The 14,519-nt window shown below is 42.5% G+C and overlaps 1 protein-coding gene across 1 annotated transcript; it reads right to left on the bottom strand.

The window, feature by feature from the left end:
• Nucleotides 1-2,631: 2,631 nt before the first annotated feature.
• LOC128419294 (C-factor-like) lies at nt 2,632-13,382 on the bottom strand. The gene is made up of 6 exons (XM_053399788.1): nt 13,198-13,382; nt 9,971-10,022; nt 7,765-7,952; nt 6,527-6,685; nt 5,622-5,732; nt 2,632-2,995 (listed from the first exon to the last, which is right to left on the bottom strand). The coding sequence occupies exons 1-6, from the start codon at nt 13,342-13,344 to the stop codon at nt 2,876-2,878; spliced, it is 777 nt and encodes a 258-aa protein (XP_053255763.1). The 5' UTR covers nt 13,345-13,382; the 3' UTR covers nt 2,632-2,875.
• Nucleotides 13,383-14,519: the final 1,137 nt, after the last annotated feature.

The following is a 14,519-nucleotide window of genomic DNA, read 5'->3' as shown; positions in this document are numbered from 1 at the left end:
CCAGTGTTGTTCAAGTTACTTCATGCAGAGGAGAAAGGAAGAGAAGCTGGGGTTTGCTACTAGCAGGCAGGAACAGATTAACAAGTGTTGTTGCCTGGTGGGGAAGGGAAGCTGACAGGGCAGAAATAGTAGTCATTTATCGGTCCCTGCCTAAGAAAACACAGTGGCACCTAAGGATAGCCGATTCTGACACCCAGTTCCATACCCTCCAACTGCCCTGATTTTGCCGGCATCACCACAGAAACATTGCAGCCATCACGACTCCATGACTTTGTCCTGAAAGTCCCAGATCCCAGAGCCTTTCCCTCAACCTGTTCTCATTCATCATTTGGCTTTCGCTGATCGCCACTGCAAGAAGCCCTTCTCCACATCCTTTGCTGCTTTTTGGACTCCCACCCACCCACCCCGCCCAGTGATCCCGGAGTGTGCACTTGTGTTTGGCTGCCTGCGTGTTCCCCACACCTCCACCTCCTGGGCCCTGTCAGTGTTTTGCATGGGGGGGAGGCATTGCCATGGATGCCAGGGGGGTTGGTGGGAGTGGGCAAAGAGGGCTGGGAGTGGGTGCACAAGTCCTTGGTCCTTTAAAGTGGGAAGTGCCAGAGTCTCATCCGTAGAAGTGCCTCCCACCTTCTTCATCGGGGGTAGGCAACCTAAGGCCTGGGTACTGGATGCGGCTCAATTGCCTTCTCAATCCGGCCTGCGGAAGGTCCAAGAATCAGCATGTTTTTACATGAGTAGAATGTGTCCTTTTATTTAAAATGCATCTCTGGGTTATTTGTGGGGCATAGGAATTTGTTCATTTCCCCAAAAAAATATAGTCCTGCCCACCACATGATCTGAGGGACGGTGGACCGGCGCATGGCTGAAAAAGGTTGCTGACCCCTGTTCTTCATCCCAGGTGTACAGAGACATCATCATCATCATCATCACTATTCACTGGCTCTGCTCAGCACCCTGTGCAGTTGAACTACCGGCACCATCCTAAATCTGGTGCTGGAGTGGGGGGGCGGGGGCAGAATGAAGTATTATTGATGTAGACTAGAATGTCCCTATTTTCACCTGAGGAATGTTGGGTGGTGTGCAATTCTTCCCTGAAGTGCTTTGCTGCTAAGTCCACTTAGCAGGAGTGGCCCAAGACATTTTGTCACCTGAGGTGAATGACAAAATGGCACTCCCCTCCCTGCCAGGGAAGGAGGATTGAGTAAAGATCTACTTCAGGAACAAGGGGGCCGGGAGAGGATAAAGATCTGGCTCTGCTGCCCCTGTGGACCCTGCTCCCCAAGGAGGTCACCAAACCTTGCCTCATGGATGGAGCAGCTCTACCACTCAGCTCCTTTGTCAGGCAGACTGGCAGCAGCCCAGATACTACATGACAAGAAATAATGAGAAAGAGATTTGTTGGGAGCTCCCTTCATGCACTGGCTTAGCAAGAGGCTTTACAAGTTTGTTATGTTGCCTATTTAAAGAGAGAAGTTGGGAAAAGGTAGCTATACCAGCAAAGCCATTGTTTTGTACCTTGCTTTCTGGGTGACCTTTGGACAGAGTGGTGTTTCTGGCTCTTCCTGTTATGCTCAGCTATAACCCTTATACTTTGCAGTCCACTTTAACCCTTCCACTTCGAGAACGACAACTATGATGCAGGGCTGAACAAAAGTAGTCATGGCTGTGACCCAAATATAGCCTTGGGGGCCTCCTCTTGCACCTCACCCCAAATGCTGTTAGGAAACATAGCATATTGAATTACATGGAATAGCAACATAATAAATGTATTGTTTAGTTTAGAATCACTTAATGAGGATAAATGCCAGGTCATTAGATAGGCAAACCTACTTTATTGAAATGCAAAAAGAATAGCTTACAATATTAGGAAATTGCAAATCATAGTAAGTTCCAATCATGTTTTTTACAGTTACTAAAATTTAAAAATTATCCAATATTTGCAGAATTCAAAAAATCATTTATTACTGCAATCAACCTTTTCATACTTAAACAGTTAGCCTACTAACTTTTTCTTCCTTACATTCATTTTTATGATTTTAATTGCTCACATAGCTTTGTTTACTTGCTGCCTCCCTCTGCCAAACGGTTGGGCCAGCCCCTGAGGGAGGAACATAGGAAGGAAGCTGCGGTATACTGTGTCAGACCATTGGTCCATCCTGCTGAGTATTGTCCACACTGACTGGCAGAGGCTCTCTGGGTTTTCAAACAAGGGGCATTCCTATGATTCTATATTCTTGGAGGAATCAGGGTTGACCACAGAACCTTCCGCATGCTAAGCACAGGCTCTGCCGCTGAGCTGTTACTGCGCTTCTCCAAATATATGCATTAGGTATAGCAAATCTCTAGCTGTGACCCTTCAAATGCTTTGGTGGGGGAAGAGGAAGACTGCCCATTGACTGGTTTAGCCTCCGCATGCCCTAGTCCACCAAAATAACCCTTTCCAAACATTTGAGGCTGGGGGAAAGAAGACTATCTACTCAGCCAAACAATGTTATTTGGATTCCAGCAATCTCAGTGAATAGTTGTTATTCTGCTTTTTGCTTGAAGCAGAGCAGCAACCACTGGCTGTTGCTAGGTCACCCACATCTGGAAGCATCCATAACATGTGTGCAGTGGAGGCTAACTAGTGTGAATAAATGAGTTAACAGATGACTTGCACTGTTAAAAAGAAATACAAGCAAGCGAGACTGCAAAAGCCACTAGGAATTAACTTCATGACACAGAATAGTTCAAAGGAAGGCTAGATGGTGAGAGTTTCAGCTGAATATGTATTTTTTAAAGAAGTAGAAAAAAAGCATCTCTTCTCAGGTGTTTTTGTTGCCTGTGGTAGTGAGGGGTTCCTTCTGCAGTGCAGACAAGCAGATTGTTTGGTGTTTTACCAGGGAAGGACTTTCCCATCCAAGTTCACAAATGTGCCATGGTCTTTCTCAGAGAGAGAGGGAATGGTGTTCAGGATTTCTTGCACACTGCAGTCCACAGTCAGTGGGGGCTGCCCCTGGAAAGAGAATAGGGAAAGTGACACAACAACTTGCAGTTAAACAGGAAAAAGATATTATTTTACAAACAAAATTGGTAAAACTGGTTTGTCATAATTCTAATTCTAATAATAATAATAATAATAATAATAATAATAATAATAATAATAATAATACATTTATTATTTATACCCCGCTCTGGGCAGCTTCCAGCAAAACATAAAAATTCATCCAGTATTAAAAGCTTCCCTAAACAGGGCTGCTTTCAGATGTCTTCTAAAAGTCAGATAGTTGTTTATTTCTTTGACATCTGATGGGAGGGCATTCCATAGGGCGGGCACCATTACCAAGACTACCAAGTTTACCAAGAAACAGTAAACTTCTATATATTAAATTCAGTGGATGTTACAGGCTTCTAATCAAGATGGTATATCTACAGCTTCCCCTCCCCTTCAATTTCTTAAACTATTTACTGAAGTGTTACAGCTTAAGTCTTAAAGCTTAGGTTCTGAAACAAGGTGATAGTTTCTGTCAGTTTCCCAGCCTCCTATAAATCTCACTCCTGAGGCTCCTCTATTAGTATACCAGACCAGAGGATCACCGCTACACCCCTCCGAGCTGGTTTTGGGATTACTCTTCTCTCACCAGAAGAGCTGTTCCCTTCTTACTGAATTGAGACCCAAGCAGAGTGTTCCTTCACAACTCCACTTCTCCTGTCTCAAATTCAGCTACCCAGTTCTCACTTGTCTGTAGTGCTTTTCTTCTAGAAAAAAAAGGTGCAGGTAAACAACATGAAGTTGTTACAGTAAATGCCACACTTTTAACCTGTGCTTTTCTTCCATAAAAAGTTGAGGATACTGCATACCCTTGAGTACCACCAGTAGAAAAGCAGGGCTTGTCTGTATAATCTCAAAAGACACTAATCACTGTCTTTCGATCTAAGCTCAGAAATTTATTTCTCTGGTTGTAGATCTTTCCCTCAGGATGGATGTTACACACAAAGCTCAGAGACTATCCTCTTATCCAGCTGAACACCAGAAACCACAGTCTCCACTCCTTTCCTTTTTCTCTCACAAAGTGCTGTCTCCAACCCCCTCTGGCTAGCTGTACCCGCAGGCAATCAAAGTGAGTCTCCAGTCCAGCACTCTGTAAGCTCTGGTGGAATTCCACTGCCCCACCAGACCTCTGGTCTACCTGAGCTTTCTGTCATAACAGCCTATGAGAGGAAAACAGAGAAATATTCTTGATAGCTCTCCTACTTATGCATTGATAAGGCTGGTCTCATAGACATTACATACATCCAAAAAGTTTCTCACAAAGTCTGCCACCAAAGGATCCTAGGGCTAACCTACACTGGACCTCAAAATTTGATGTTCCATTGCAGGTGCTGTTGCTTTTCCAGGGAAATCAAATTCATTTTTCGCCCCCCAAAATTTATTAGTTTTCTCTTATAACACATAGACAAAAACACAAAATAAAAACATTACATTTGACACAACATAAAAACTTAACAACAATAAAAATACACAAAATAAAAGAAGAATTTTTTCTTTTTATTCCCTGGTGTATTTACATTGCTTAAAGACTTCCTCGACACCCTCCAATCTGGATTTCATCACATTACATATTTAGCAGTTCCCAATTTCATATTTATGACATCAGTATCTTCTTTCATTACAAACTTCTTAACCTTACTTCCAACTGTAATCCATAATAATCTTTATTATTAATCTTTTTCTATCCCTTATCCTAATCTGTTACTTCTAAGGATTTCTTAATTATCTTATATTACAATATCTCACTAAATAGTCTTTAAATCATGGGAGATAAGTCTATGGGTGTCATTGCAGCTTTGGAAAGACAATAGACGAGTGACTTGTACTGTGCAAAATAAATGAATGTCTTGCGCAGTGAGAAAAAATAATGACAAACATGGATAAGTCAAGAGAGAGCACACATCCTCATATTGATTAGTACCTGGTTAAGGGGAAGCAGAGACTAAGGATATATTGATTGTTCCCACAACTAAAGGGTGGAAGAAGTGGGGATGTTAGAAATTTCTGCTGTGAGCAAATATAGAATTTACTCAGCTCTCCAGGAACAGAATTTATTGAAGAAAAGCAATCTGCATTTGTTTACAGGTTGTTTGTTTGTTTTTAAGCACGCTTTGCTTTTCCTAAGGATGTTATAATGAAGCTTAAGAGGGGTTTAGAACACTATAGGGAAATTGTAAAGTGACGAGCCTTTAGCTGCTTCATTTACTTGGAAAGAGGGAAGTGAATAATACAAGGTATCTGAAAGGCTGAGAGAGAGGCTGCCATTGTGTGGTACTCTTAATTATGGAAAGCCTTATAGTGCTGAGTTGGTTAGGAAAGTAAAAGGAGTGGGTGGAATAGAAGTTTAAAACACCCACCCACAGTAAGGAAGCAAATTCCAGAAGCACAAAAAAACTTTTAAAGGCAGCACAGACCTTATTGTTTTGCAATGGTCTATATGTGTCAGGTCACATGCTGATAGTTTCTAGGAGCCACAGGTGAGAGTTTAGTGCAGGGTGGGGAGCAAAGGTGGACAAACTAGTCCAGAAGGAGTATGACATGTCCCCCACCAGAGGTACTACTCATAACATCCCATACATGAATCACGTACCAATTTATTTCCCATGTCTGTCTGTAACCACCCAGGATGCAATGTAATGCACAGGATGTTGTCTTTGGCGTATCCCAGGGACTGGCACCGGGTGAGCATGTTCAGAGCAGCCTAGGAGAGAGACATACCAGAAGCAGGTAGAAATTCAATTCTGTTTATATTTTGATGAGAAGCTACTCAAACCAATACACAAACTGAAATACAAAAATCTCTGTTCAAAATTTACACTTCTCTAAATTTTGTGGCTCTGTTCTTGAACCACTGTGTACAAAAAGCATATAGCATACATAGAAAAGTGCACATAAAATTCTTATATTTGTAAAAATAACATACAAACGTGTATCAGTGAAAACTGCATTAAAAATGTGTCTATTAAGAGAAATTCGGAGTGATATTTTCAAGAGGATTTTTAATATGAAAAATCACATTACAGCAGAAAGGAAGATGATTGAATTTAAGGCTGGGAAAATGAGAAGCTGCGAGAAACCAGAAATTAGTGACATATGTCCATTCCTAATTATGTATACTTTTTTTAAAAATTATAAATTATCTGTACTCTTTTTCAAATACAACTATTTAATTATGTCAGTTTGTTTTAAAAGTATGCTATCAGTATCTTAAATAAATGCTATATACCGGTGTTTATTTTAAAATCTATTATTTTATATACATAATGTGCTTAGAGATTTTTTTAAATATATCAATCTATATTCTGTTAAATTAAATAAATAGGCCAGCATGCACTAACTCTAAACAAATGAAAGTGTCTGTATGTCACTAACAAAAATGGGTACAGTCAAGATAGGATGGATTTTCTAAGAACCTTTTCAGCACCCTAAGGTGAAATTAACTGAGAGTCACTTTCAAACTTTGGATTGCAGAGCCAACCACTGTGACCTCCATACCTTGCTACAACGGTAACCAATGATTTGCCCTTCATTCCATACAAGGACATTTTTAATGGAACCGGCTTCACTGGATACATTGATAATGGCAGCTTTGCTGCAGCTCATCCCTTTCTGGGGGCTTTCCTGAGATGCCTTCTTCAGCAAGGGCAGGAATGCCTGGAGAAGGGAAGGGTAGAATGAATGTTGCTTATTATTAATTTATGAATTACTTTTTCCATTCATCTAAAGGCAATTGACAAACATACCAGAAAAACAGATAAAAATGGTTTTCAAACAGTCCCCCCTCCAACTAGCAAAAGACAGGTTTATAACCAATAAAAAATGGATACTTAAGAAAGATACTTCTGTTGTGATATTCAATTATTGACTCATGCCTGTATGCATGAAAGGGTTATCCTTAGCCCTGAGCACAAGTTGCCAGTGGGTGTGGCTTAACAGGCTTCCCTTGCTTCCCTCCCTTTCTCTCTCTCCTGCTTCCTGGAACAAAGAGGCATGTGGCTATGGCTCCCAGGTGCAAGAAAAATAAAGTGGATTCAATTAGCCCTCATCCAGCTTATCACTCCATCCAGACCCTGGTCTAGGACTGCTCCACCATTCCTGATTCTGAAGTTACAGACAAATAGAGCTGGACCTTGTGCGAGATCTCCATATGGCCACACCCAAAGGTTTCATATGGATGTTAAATAACTCTGGAGACATGTAGTGTCCTGCAGCACTCCAAAGCTCAAGAATAATGAGATAAGACTGCAACTACTGCAGAATAGTGCTGCTGGTACCAATCTCCCATAGACCGTCTATGGTCATGAGAGATCAAGCAGTAGGGTTGCACTCTCTCTGACCCTCTACTGATAACCAAGGCTGATTCAGTCCCAAATCAAGTTCTGAACCTGGATTGGAGGTCAGTGTATCTCCTCTCCAGTTCAATGTTCTCACTGTGAGGACAAACATAAGCCCAGGAGTTACATGCAGTGGCATGCCAAAGTTCTCTTGCAGGTCACCCAGACTGAAGCTGGTCAACCTTCTCTCATCACTTTACTTCCATAACCGCAAATACCGTTAAATTTTGGTGTGGCATGCAGCTATAAAAAGTTCCTGCTGTTCATATGTTCTCAATGCAAAAGGCACACCGACCCATCACCCCAACAACCAGAAAGCAGTGGCATCATAACCTTCCAAAGTCAAGGGCTCTGTAACATGCCAAAAAGTTTATGTAACAAAGAGACAAAGAGTCTTACCTGAGTCACCAACATGCTACCAATCACATTGGTTTTGTATACCTCAGCCATACTGTCTGGTGTCTCTGTTTCCAGAGTGCTTAGCTTTAAAATCCCAGCATTGTTTATCAGAAGATTTAGCCCAGCTCCCTTCAACCACTCTGTGACTCGGGTTGCAGCAGCCTTGACACTAGATGGCTCGGAAGTATCTACAGTAGCAAAAATATTTTTAAGGAAATGAAAGTGAATGAAGATCTAACCCTGCAGACCTCACCAGCACTGCTATTGCTCTGTACCTGCAGTCGTCTTGCTCTGGAAATCCAGAGGACTATGCATCAATTTACTTGGCACATTTTTATGCATACATGCCATATATATTATGTATACCAGATAAAATGCACGCGATGGACAAGCACGTTTGCCAGAACTGTACAGGTATCCCACAAGGGGAAGAATAATAATTGGAGGGGCTGAATTGTGGGATCCTGGGTTAGAGGAGGGGAGATTTCCCCTTTCCACCCCAGTCTTAGCTACTTCAGAAGGGGAAGCAGGGGTGCTGGCTCTCCCTCTTGACCTTGCTTCCCAGCTGAGGCTGGGGAGGGTTGTGAGCCACCAAAGACAGAGGAAGCAGCAGTTGAACCGGAGCATGCAGTCTTGTCGCCTAGAAACAGGTGCCACCTTTGTAGACAGGAGCATACTCACCCAGCCCAATGAAACACATGGTTGCAAACCCAACATTCCATCAAGGCAAGCAAGTGCCATGAGTAAATGCACCACACTTAGTCTTTAAAAGTTTGGTAGGTGGGGCATGGAAACTTGTTGGGACATCTTCATCACTTCCGTCCAATTCTGAATTTATTTTGTTGTTCCTGGACTTCTGAATCATGACTCCTGAGTAATTTTTCTGCTGCTGAGCCTGCACCATTATTTGTCTGAATAAAGGTATTTCTTACTTTTAAGTAACAACTTCTGTCTACATATGTTGGACAGAAATAGTACCACAGATAGCTCTAGGTGACCTACTTGCTCAGATGAAGGTTAGGACCAGACTGAAACCTTTTAAATCTTGACCTCCAGACTACCTTTTCTAACCTCCACCCCATTGTGAACAACTTCAGAGCCTTAAAGGACTATCCTTCTGACCTGAAGATGGACACTTCTCTTGTGTTCCATAGCCTCCTAGTGCACTGCTGGACCAGCAATGTGTGGTGGGAGGCATTTGGCTCCTCAGGCTCAGGGAAAGACACTCATAAGTGCCCTGGCTTTAGGCACAATGCTCCCCTGGTCCCCAACAAGCCCCTCAGAGACTTGAACTTTGTCCAGTTCCTTAGCTGGTATCTTTGCAGCCTCCCAACCTGTGTCTGGCTTACTACTAGATTCAGGGGTCATGGCATTAGCAGTGTTTTATAGGCATTGCTATACTTGTGAAAGTGAAAAATGTCTCATTTCCCAGTTTTTCCATTCTTATTCACTTTTAACTGACACACAACATTCCACAGCTACAGTCCTCACTGGATGATTGGGCTTTCCCCCTTTTTTATATAATTAAAAATATATTTGTTTTTCTGAGAAACTCTCAGTGTTAGCTTGAGAATGCTCAAGGCCAGGCGTTGACTATACAGTTGCCAGTACTTACGGTACTCCCTGTGTTTGTTCTATTACATTGCCTATTTACTCACTAAGCTTGCCAATTGCTGCAACATACTGAATTTATACCAAACAGAGGAACTCTTTTTTTATCTACCTGGCAGAATATTAGCTTTTTGCTTTGGTCCTGGATCCAACACTTTTTTCAAGTGCTTATATTCTAAAGTAGTTTTGAGAAGGCATTTACTGTGGCATTAGAACTCCTCATACATGCAATTTTTTCTGCAGCTTCTACATGACATTGCTGGCATCAGAATGCCAGTCTGCATCTCCCCCCTCCCCCCTGCTACTACCTGATTTAGTCTAGATTTTTCCCTTTCTGTGGAAAATCCAAGTGGTTAAGCAAACAAACCCAACCAACCATACTTATTTCAGCCAACAACCTGTTTGTGACATCTAAATGACTGATTTGAAGTATTGATCCCCCATCTGGAAGCTCCCTAAGTGAGCACTGGAGAAACAATGCACATGTAACCTGCAAAATACCTTGAATGAGATGGCCTTGAATTCTAGCTATTGTAGACAGTAATTTAGGATGAGGGAATTTAAGGTGGGGTAGGTGGAGAGAGCAGGCACTTACCCAGTGCAAGAATCTCTACTCCCTGGTGCTTAGCAGCCAAATTCTTCAATTCCTGAAATATTAAAAAAAGGAGAGAGAAAACAGAACTTCATGTCCTTCATACGGGATTATTTGAGACAGGATAGGAAGAGGAGGGTGCTTTCCCACTAGGCATTCATGTTGTTACCGTGTTTCTTCCTTCTGTGTGACAGCAAAGAACAGATATTTGGGACTCAAACCCAAAGTCACAATAAACCACAGGAGCAACTGGACCAGTAAGAGTAATCCAATAAATGGTTGATTGTCATATCAGATTTATTTATTTGTCCCCAGTCATTAGATCATTAGAAAACAAAGATTAACAGTAAGGCAAGGTAGCAGAAATAGAAATAGTGAACTTGGAAGCAAATCAACTATAAAATAAACACACTTAGAATGCTGAATTTCCTGGACAAATCACAACATGCCCCTATAAAAAGGTTTCTCCTTTTTACGAACAGTGAAAAGAAATATAAAAATGAATGAAATAATATGAATTTATGCAGATCTGAACAGAATTATGTATAACCAGAATGAAAAAAGCCTAAAACTAACTTAGAATTCTGAATCTCCCTCATACAACTTTTATTAAGAAATAATTTTCTTCTGTCATCAATTATTGCAGATAGAAAATACAATTTTCACAGTTGCATGTTGATCCTCGGATGAAGGACAGTACAGAAATTTCATGTTTGGTAACGGTTACCAACTGTCAGTGAAAGAGTATGCCTTTGTGGATGAAGTCAAACCCTTGGAGAGTTACAGCGCCTGCTGTGGCTGTAGAGACCAATATGGGAGAGACATGTTTTGTTTGGAGGTTCTAGCAGGGGAGCGCAGCTATCGTATACCCTTGACCGAAGAACAGTACACTCCTTCTATCTGGGATGGTCGTCCTCTTCCACCGAGCGCGCAGCTTCGGGAGGGACGCACATGGAGCGGTGAGGGAGGAAGGGGACACCCACCTAGCCAGCCAGATCAGCCGAATCAACCCTGGCGATCAATGGGGTGACAGATGTCGCAGCCAGATCGCCCTCACATCCAATATGGGAGAGACATGTTTTGTTGCAGCTGTGGCAAATGAAGGCATCCTGTTTTGCTGATGCTGATATATGGATCATTTACCGTATTTTTCACTCCACAAGACACATTTTTTTCTTCCTAAAAAGTAAGGGGAAATGCCTTATGGAGTGAATGTGTGGTCCCTGGAGGCAAATTGCCCAGGGGCAAAAAGCAGATCATGCTTTTCTCTTTTTTTGAAAGGGGAAGTGGATGTTGAAACAAAGCCGCTGAACATTTGCCGATCGGGGAGAGAGATAAGGGATGCTAGAGATAAAGGAGGCTGCCTGGGAAGGGGGAGGTAAAGACAGCAAACTTGCAAAGGGGGGGGACAGGAAGACTAAAGCAATAAGGAGAGAAATTAGAAGAAAATGAGGAGCAAAAAACTGCTCCAGCTAAGGAAAAGACACTAAGGCAAACAAGAGGGAAGGGGGTGATGAAAGGAAACAGTTGATCCGTGGGATCGGAAGAGAGATAAGGGACGCTAGCAGAGGCTGCCTGGGAGGGGGGAGGTAAAAGCCCATGGATCCTCAGGATTTTTACATTGGGTCACCCCAAATTTGCCATCAGATCACATAGCATGTCCATGGCTACAGCCTGCACCAAAAAAATCACGCACCCACTGTTGCGTGGGGCCACAATGGAGTAAAAACGTGGTTACAAAGCATGGATCCTCAGGATTTTTGCATTGGGTCACCCCAAATTCACCATCAGATCACATGTCTGTGGCCACAGCATGAACTACAAAAATCATACATCCACTGTTTCGTTCAGAAGATTTTTTTCTTATTTTCCTCCTCTAAAAACTTGGTGCGTCTTATGGTAAGATGAGTCTTATGGAGCGGAAAAATACGGTAATGATCTTAAGCTATTCTTGTCACAAACAGCATGCACTCAATCATTTGACAGGGCAGCACTACTGTCTTTACTCATTTTATTGGTCAACTTTATTGTTTTCCTTATGCTACTTATATACAAACTTATATTTTAAAAATTGTTTAGCAATCTCCAGACTCAAACTTTTTGCATGCAGTTCTGAGAAACCAGATTTCACCACTAGAGATAAAACAAGCCTCCCCCAAGAGAACCACAAGTCTTAACCCAATATAATTTGTGGCTTCTATCCTCTAACAGTTAGACATAGAGGAAGGACAGAGCACTCACTTGCCTGCTTGCAATTCCTTCTTGCCTTTGGCTACCAAGCATGTGCTTATATATGGCTGAGTAACCCAGATGAAAAACAGTGTTATTCTCTAATATATGAACAGAGAAAGAGCTTCCATGTAAGAGGGTCCAAGTATGATTTTCAGAAAAGATCACAAGGAACACTTGCTTCTGGTTTCATGCAGTTTTGTTTCTCCACCAAAAAATCAATTCCAAACCACTTCTTTCTCAAAATTAAAAAAACAAACTATTCCAACCAAGAGATTAAAAATAAACTTGTTTGCTTTGTGCCATGCAACAGAAGAGTACAAAAGTACATATTTGCAATCATTTCTCAGTTCTGCATTTCTATGTCGCAATGTTACACTGCTGTTTACAGCAAAAGAGGAGTTTGTGGCTTCTTGTGAAGTTCCTAGGAAGGACTGCCTAGCAAGGAGCTGGAGAAAGAGGACTTCTTGCTTAGTTGGGGAGAGGAACTCCCCAGATGAAAAACAGAGTGTTATACTTTAATATATGGACTCACAAATCAGTCTCCTGGCACTCTTGTTTCAATACAAATTATTATGTTTAGCGATATTCTAATCCTAAACACTTTGACCCAGAAAAAATAATCACTCTGCTCAATGTAATTGACTCCTTAGTAATCTTCATCCCATGGTATGTATTTCAGAAGCTTTGGATCTGAGTTATTCTTGTTATCTCCAACACCATCAGGATATTTACTTCTCTGTTTAAATGCTCTTCAGGTGGGAGTAATTAACTTCTTTCCAACTTTTCATTCCTAGCTCTGCAAGGAAAAATTTCAGCAAAGGCACCCCAAAAGGGGTAAACAATCTGTGCTTGAGCCGGCATGCAAACTATCTCCAAGCCACTTAACTTACCCCAGCAATGTGGAACTTAAAGAGCCTTGTGAGGCACCTCTACTGACCAGGGCACAATCTCCTTGGCATCAAAGGGAAACCCACCCTAAGTTCCACCCTGGAGCTCACCTGGGCACGTGGTCCCTCTGGGTCCCGGCAGGTGGCAAAGATCCATTCTGGCCGGTTACTTTTTCCAACCAGCTGTTTGACCAGCTCCAAGCCAATACCCCGATTGGACCCAGTCACCAGGACACTGCGTGCATTCAACACAGCCATCTCTCTTCCTAGCCTGTGCCAAACTGACTAAGCTCTTTGCCAACCCAACCCGAACGGTATATTTAGCCCTCAGCTTCTCCAACCAGGATTATATAACTGCTGACGAGACACTGAGGGACAGGAATGCCTGTGTAAAAGAACTGAAGGAGAGCAAGATCAAATAAGGGGCAGGAGAGACCCTGGTCTTGGTGGGGTATCTATGATGGAGTCCTCTCAGTCTGAGGCTTGCAGCACTGCATTCTCAGGCAGGAGGGGCACTGGGTCCACAAGTAAGTTTGAGCCACCATCTATGTTGTTGGGATACTGCCAGGGAGACAAAGTCCATCATAGCCCCAAAGCTGGCTGCCAGACGATCCATCGATCTCCCGTAGACAAAGCCTGCTCCCTTTTAAGGTGGAACGGAAATATCCTAACAAGAATGGCTTTTGAGACTATGGAACTCGTTTACTTGGTTAACATGGTTAGAATAAGGGAAGGGTGATGAAATGATAACAGGCTTTTGGGGAAATTGAGCCCTGCTTGCTTATCACTTATTCAAATGGTAGGGTAGTACAAGTTTATGCAACATATAAGGCAGTGATCTCCCAACTTTCCTGCTGCACTGGCCTCTTGAAAATTGCTGGGGGTCTTGGAGGACCACTTAATGATTATTCTGCCTGTTGTAGCAATTGTAATGCACTGTGTTAGCAGCTGTATGGTTTTTAACTGTGCTCATACAGACACACCACAGGCCACCTGAATGAAGGTAATGGAGCACTCCTGGTCTGTGGACCACACTTTGGGAAGGAGAGGTGAAAAGAGCAGTGGTGGCTGATGTAGGTGTCTTTCCCCGGTTGATAAAGGGCATGCCTACAGCATTGGCACTTTCTCAAAATCCCTTATGTGCCCACTGCTGAAGGAAGGAAGGAAGTCCTTTGGTGTTGGCTTCCTGGGTGCCTTTTGGACAGAGCAGAGGTTAATGTCTCCTGTTGTGCCCAGCTGCAGCTTTTTAGGGTTGGCATAGTAGTTCCACTACATTTTGAAATAGACTTCCAAAATGCTTTAAAATATACACTATGAGTATATGAATCATGGCTACAGCTGCCAACTGAGTGTGGTGTGTGAAATGGCACCTAGACACCACTTCTGGAAGAGCAAGAACATTTCAAAGCCAGCACCTGACAGGTGCAAAGAAG

This window comes from Podarcis raffonei, chromosome 8 (genome assembly GCF_027172205.1).
Source record: "Podarcis raffonei isolate rPodRaf1 chromosome 8, rPodRaf1.pri, whole genome shotgun sequence".
Classification (NCBI taxonomy): domain Eukaryota; kingdom Metazoa; phylum Chordata; class Lepidosauria; order Squamata; family Lacertidae; genus Podarcis; species Podarcis raffonei.
The sequence above is the reverse complement of the archived record's forward strand: the minus strand, read 5'-3'. Positions and strand labels throughout refer to the sequence as shown.

Excerpts from the sequence above, each read along its gene's own strand:
- LOC128419294 (XM_053399788.1), bottom strand. The coding sequence starts at position 13,344 with ATGGCTGTGTTGAATGCACGCAGTGTCCTGGTGACTGGGTCCAATCGG. Across the intron at positions 7,953-9,970 it reads AGTAGAGATTCTTGCACTGG|ATACTTCCGAGCCATCTAGT; the intron begins GTAAGTGCCTGC and ends TTGCTACTGTAG. Across the intron at positions 6,686-7,764 it reads GTAGCATGTTGGTGACTCAG|GCATTCCTGCCCTTGCTGAA; the intron begins GTAAGACTCTTT and ends TCCCTTCTCCAG.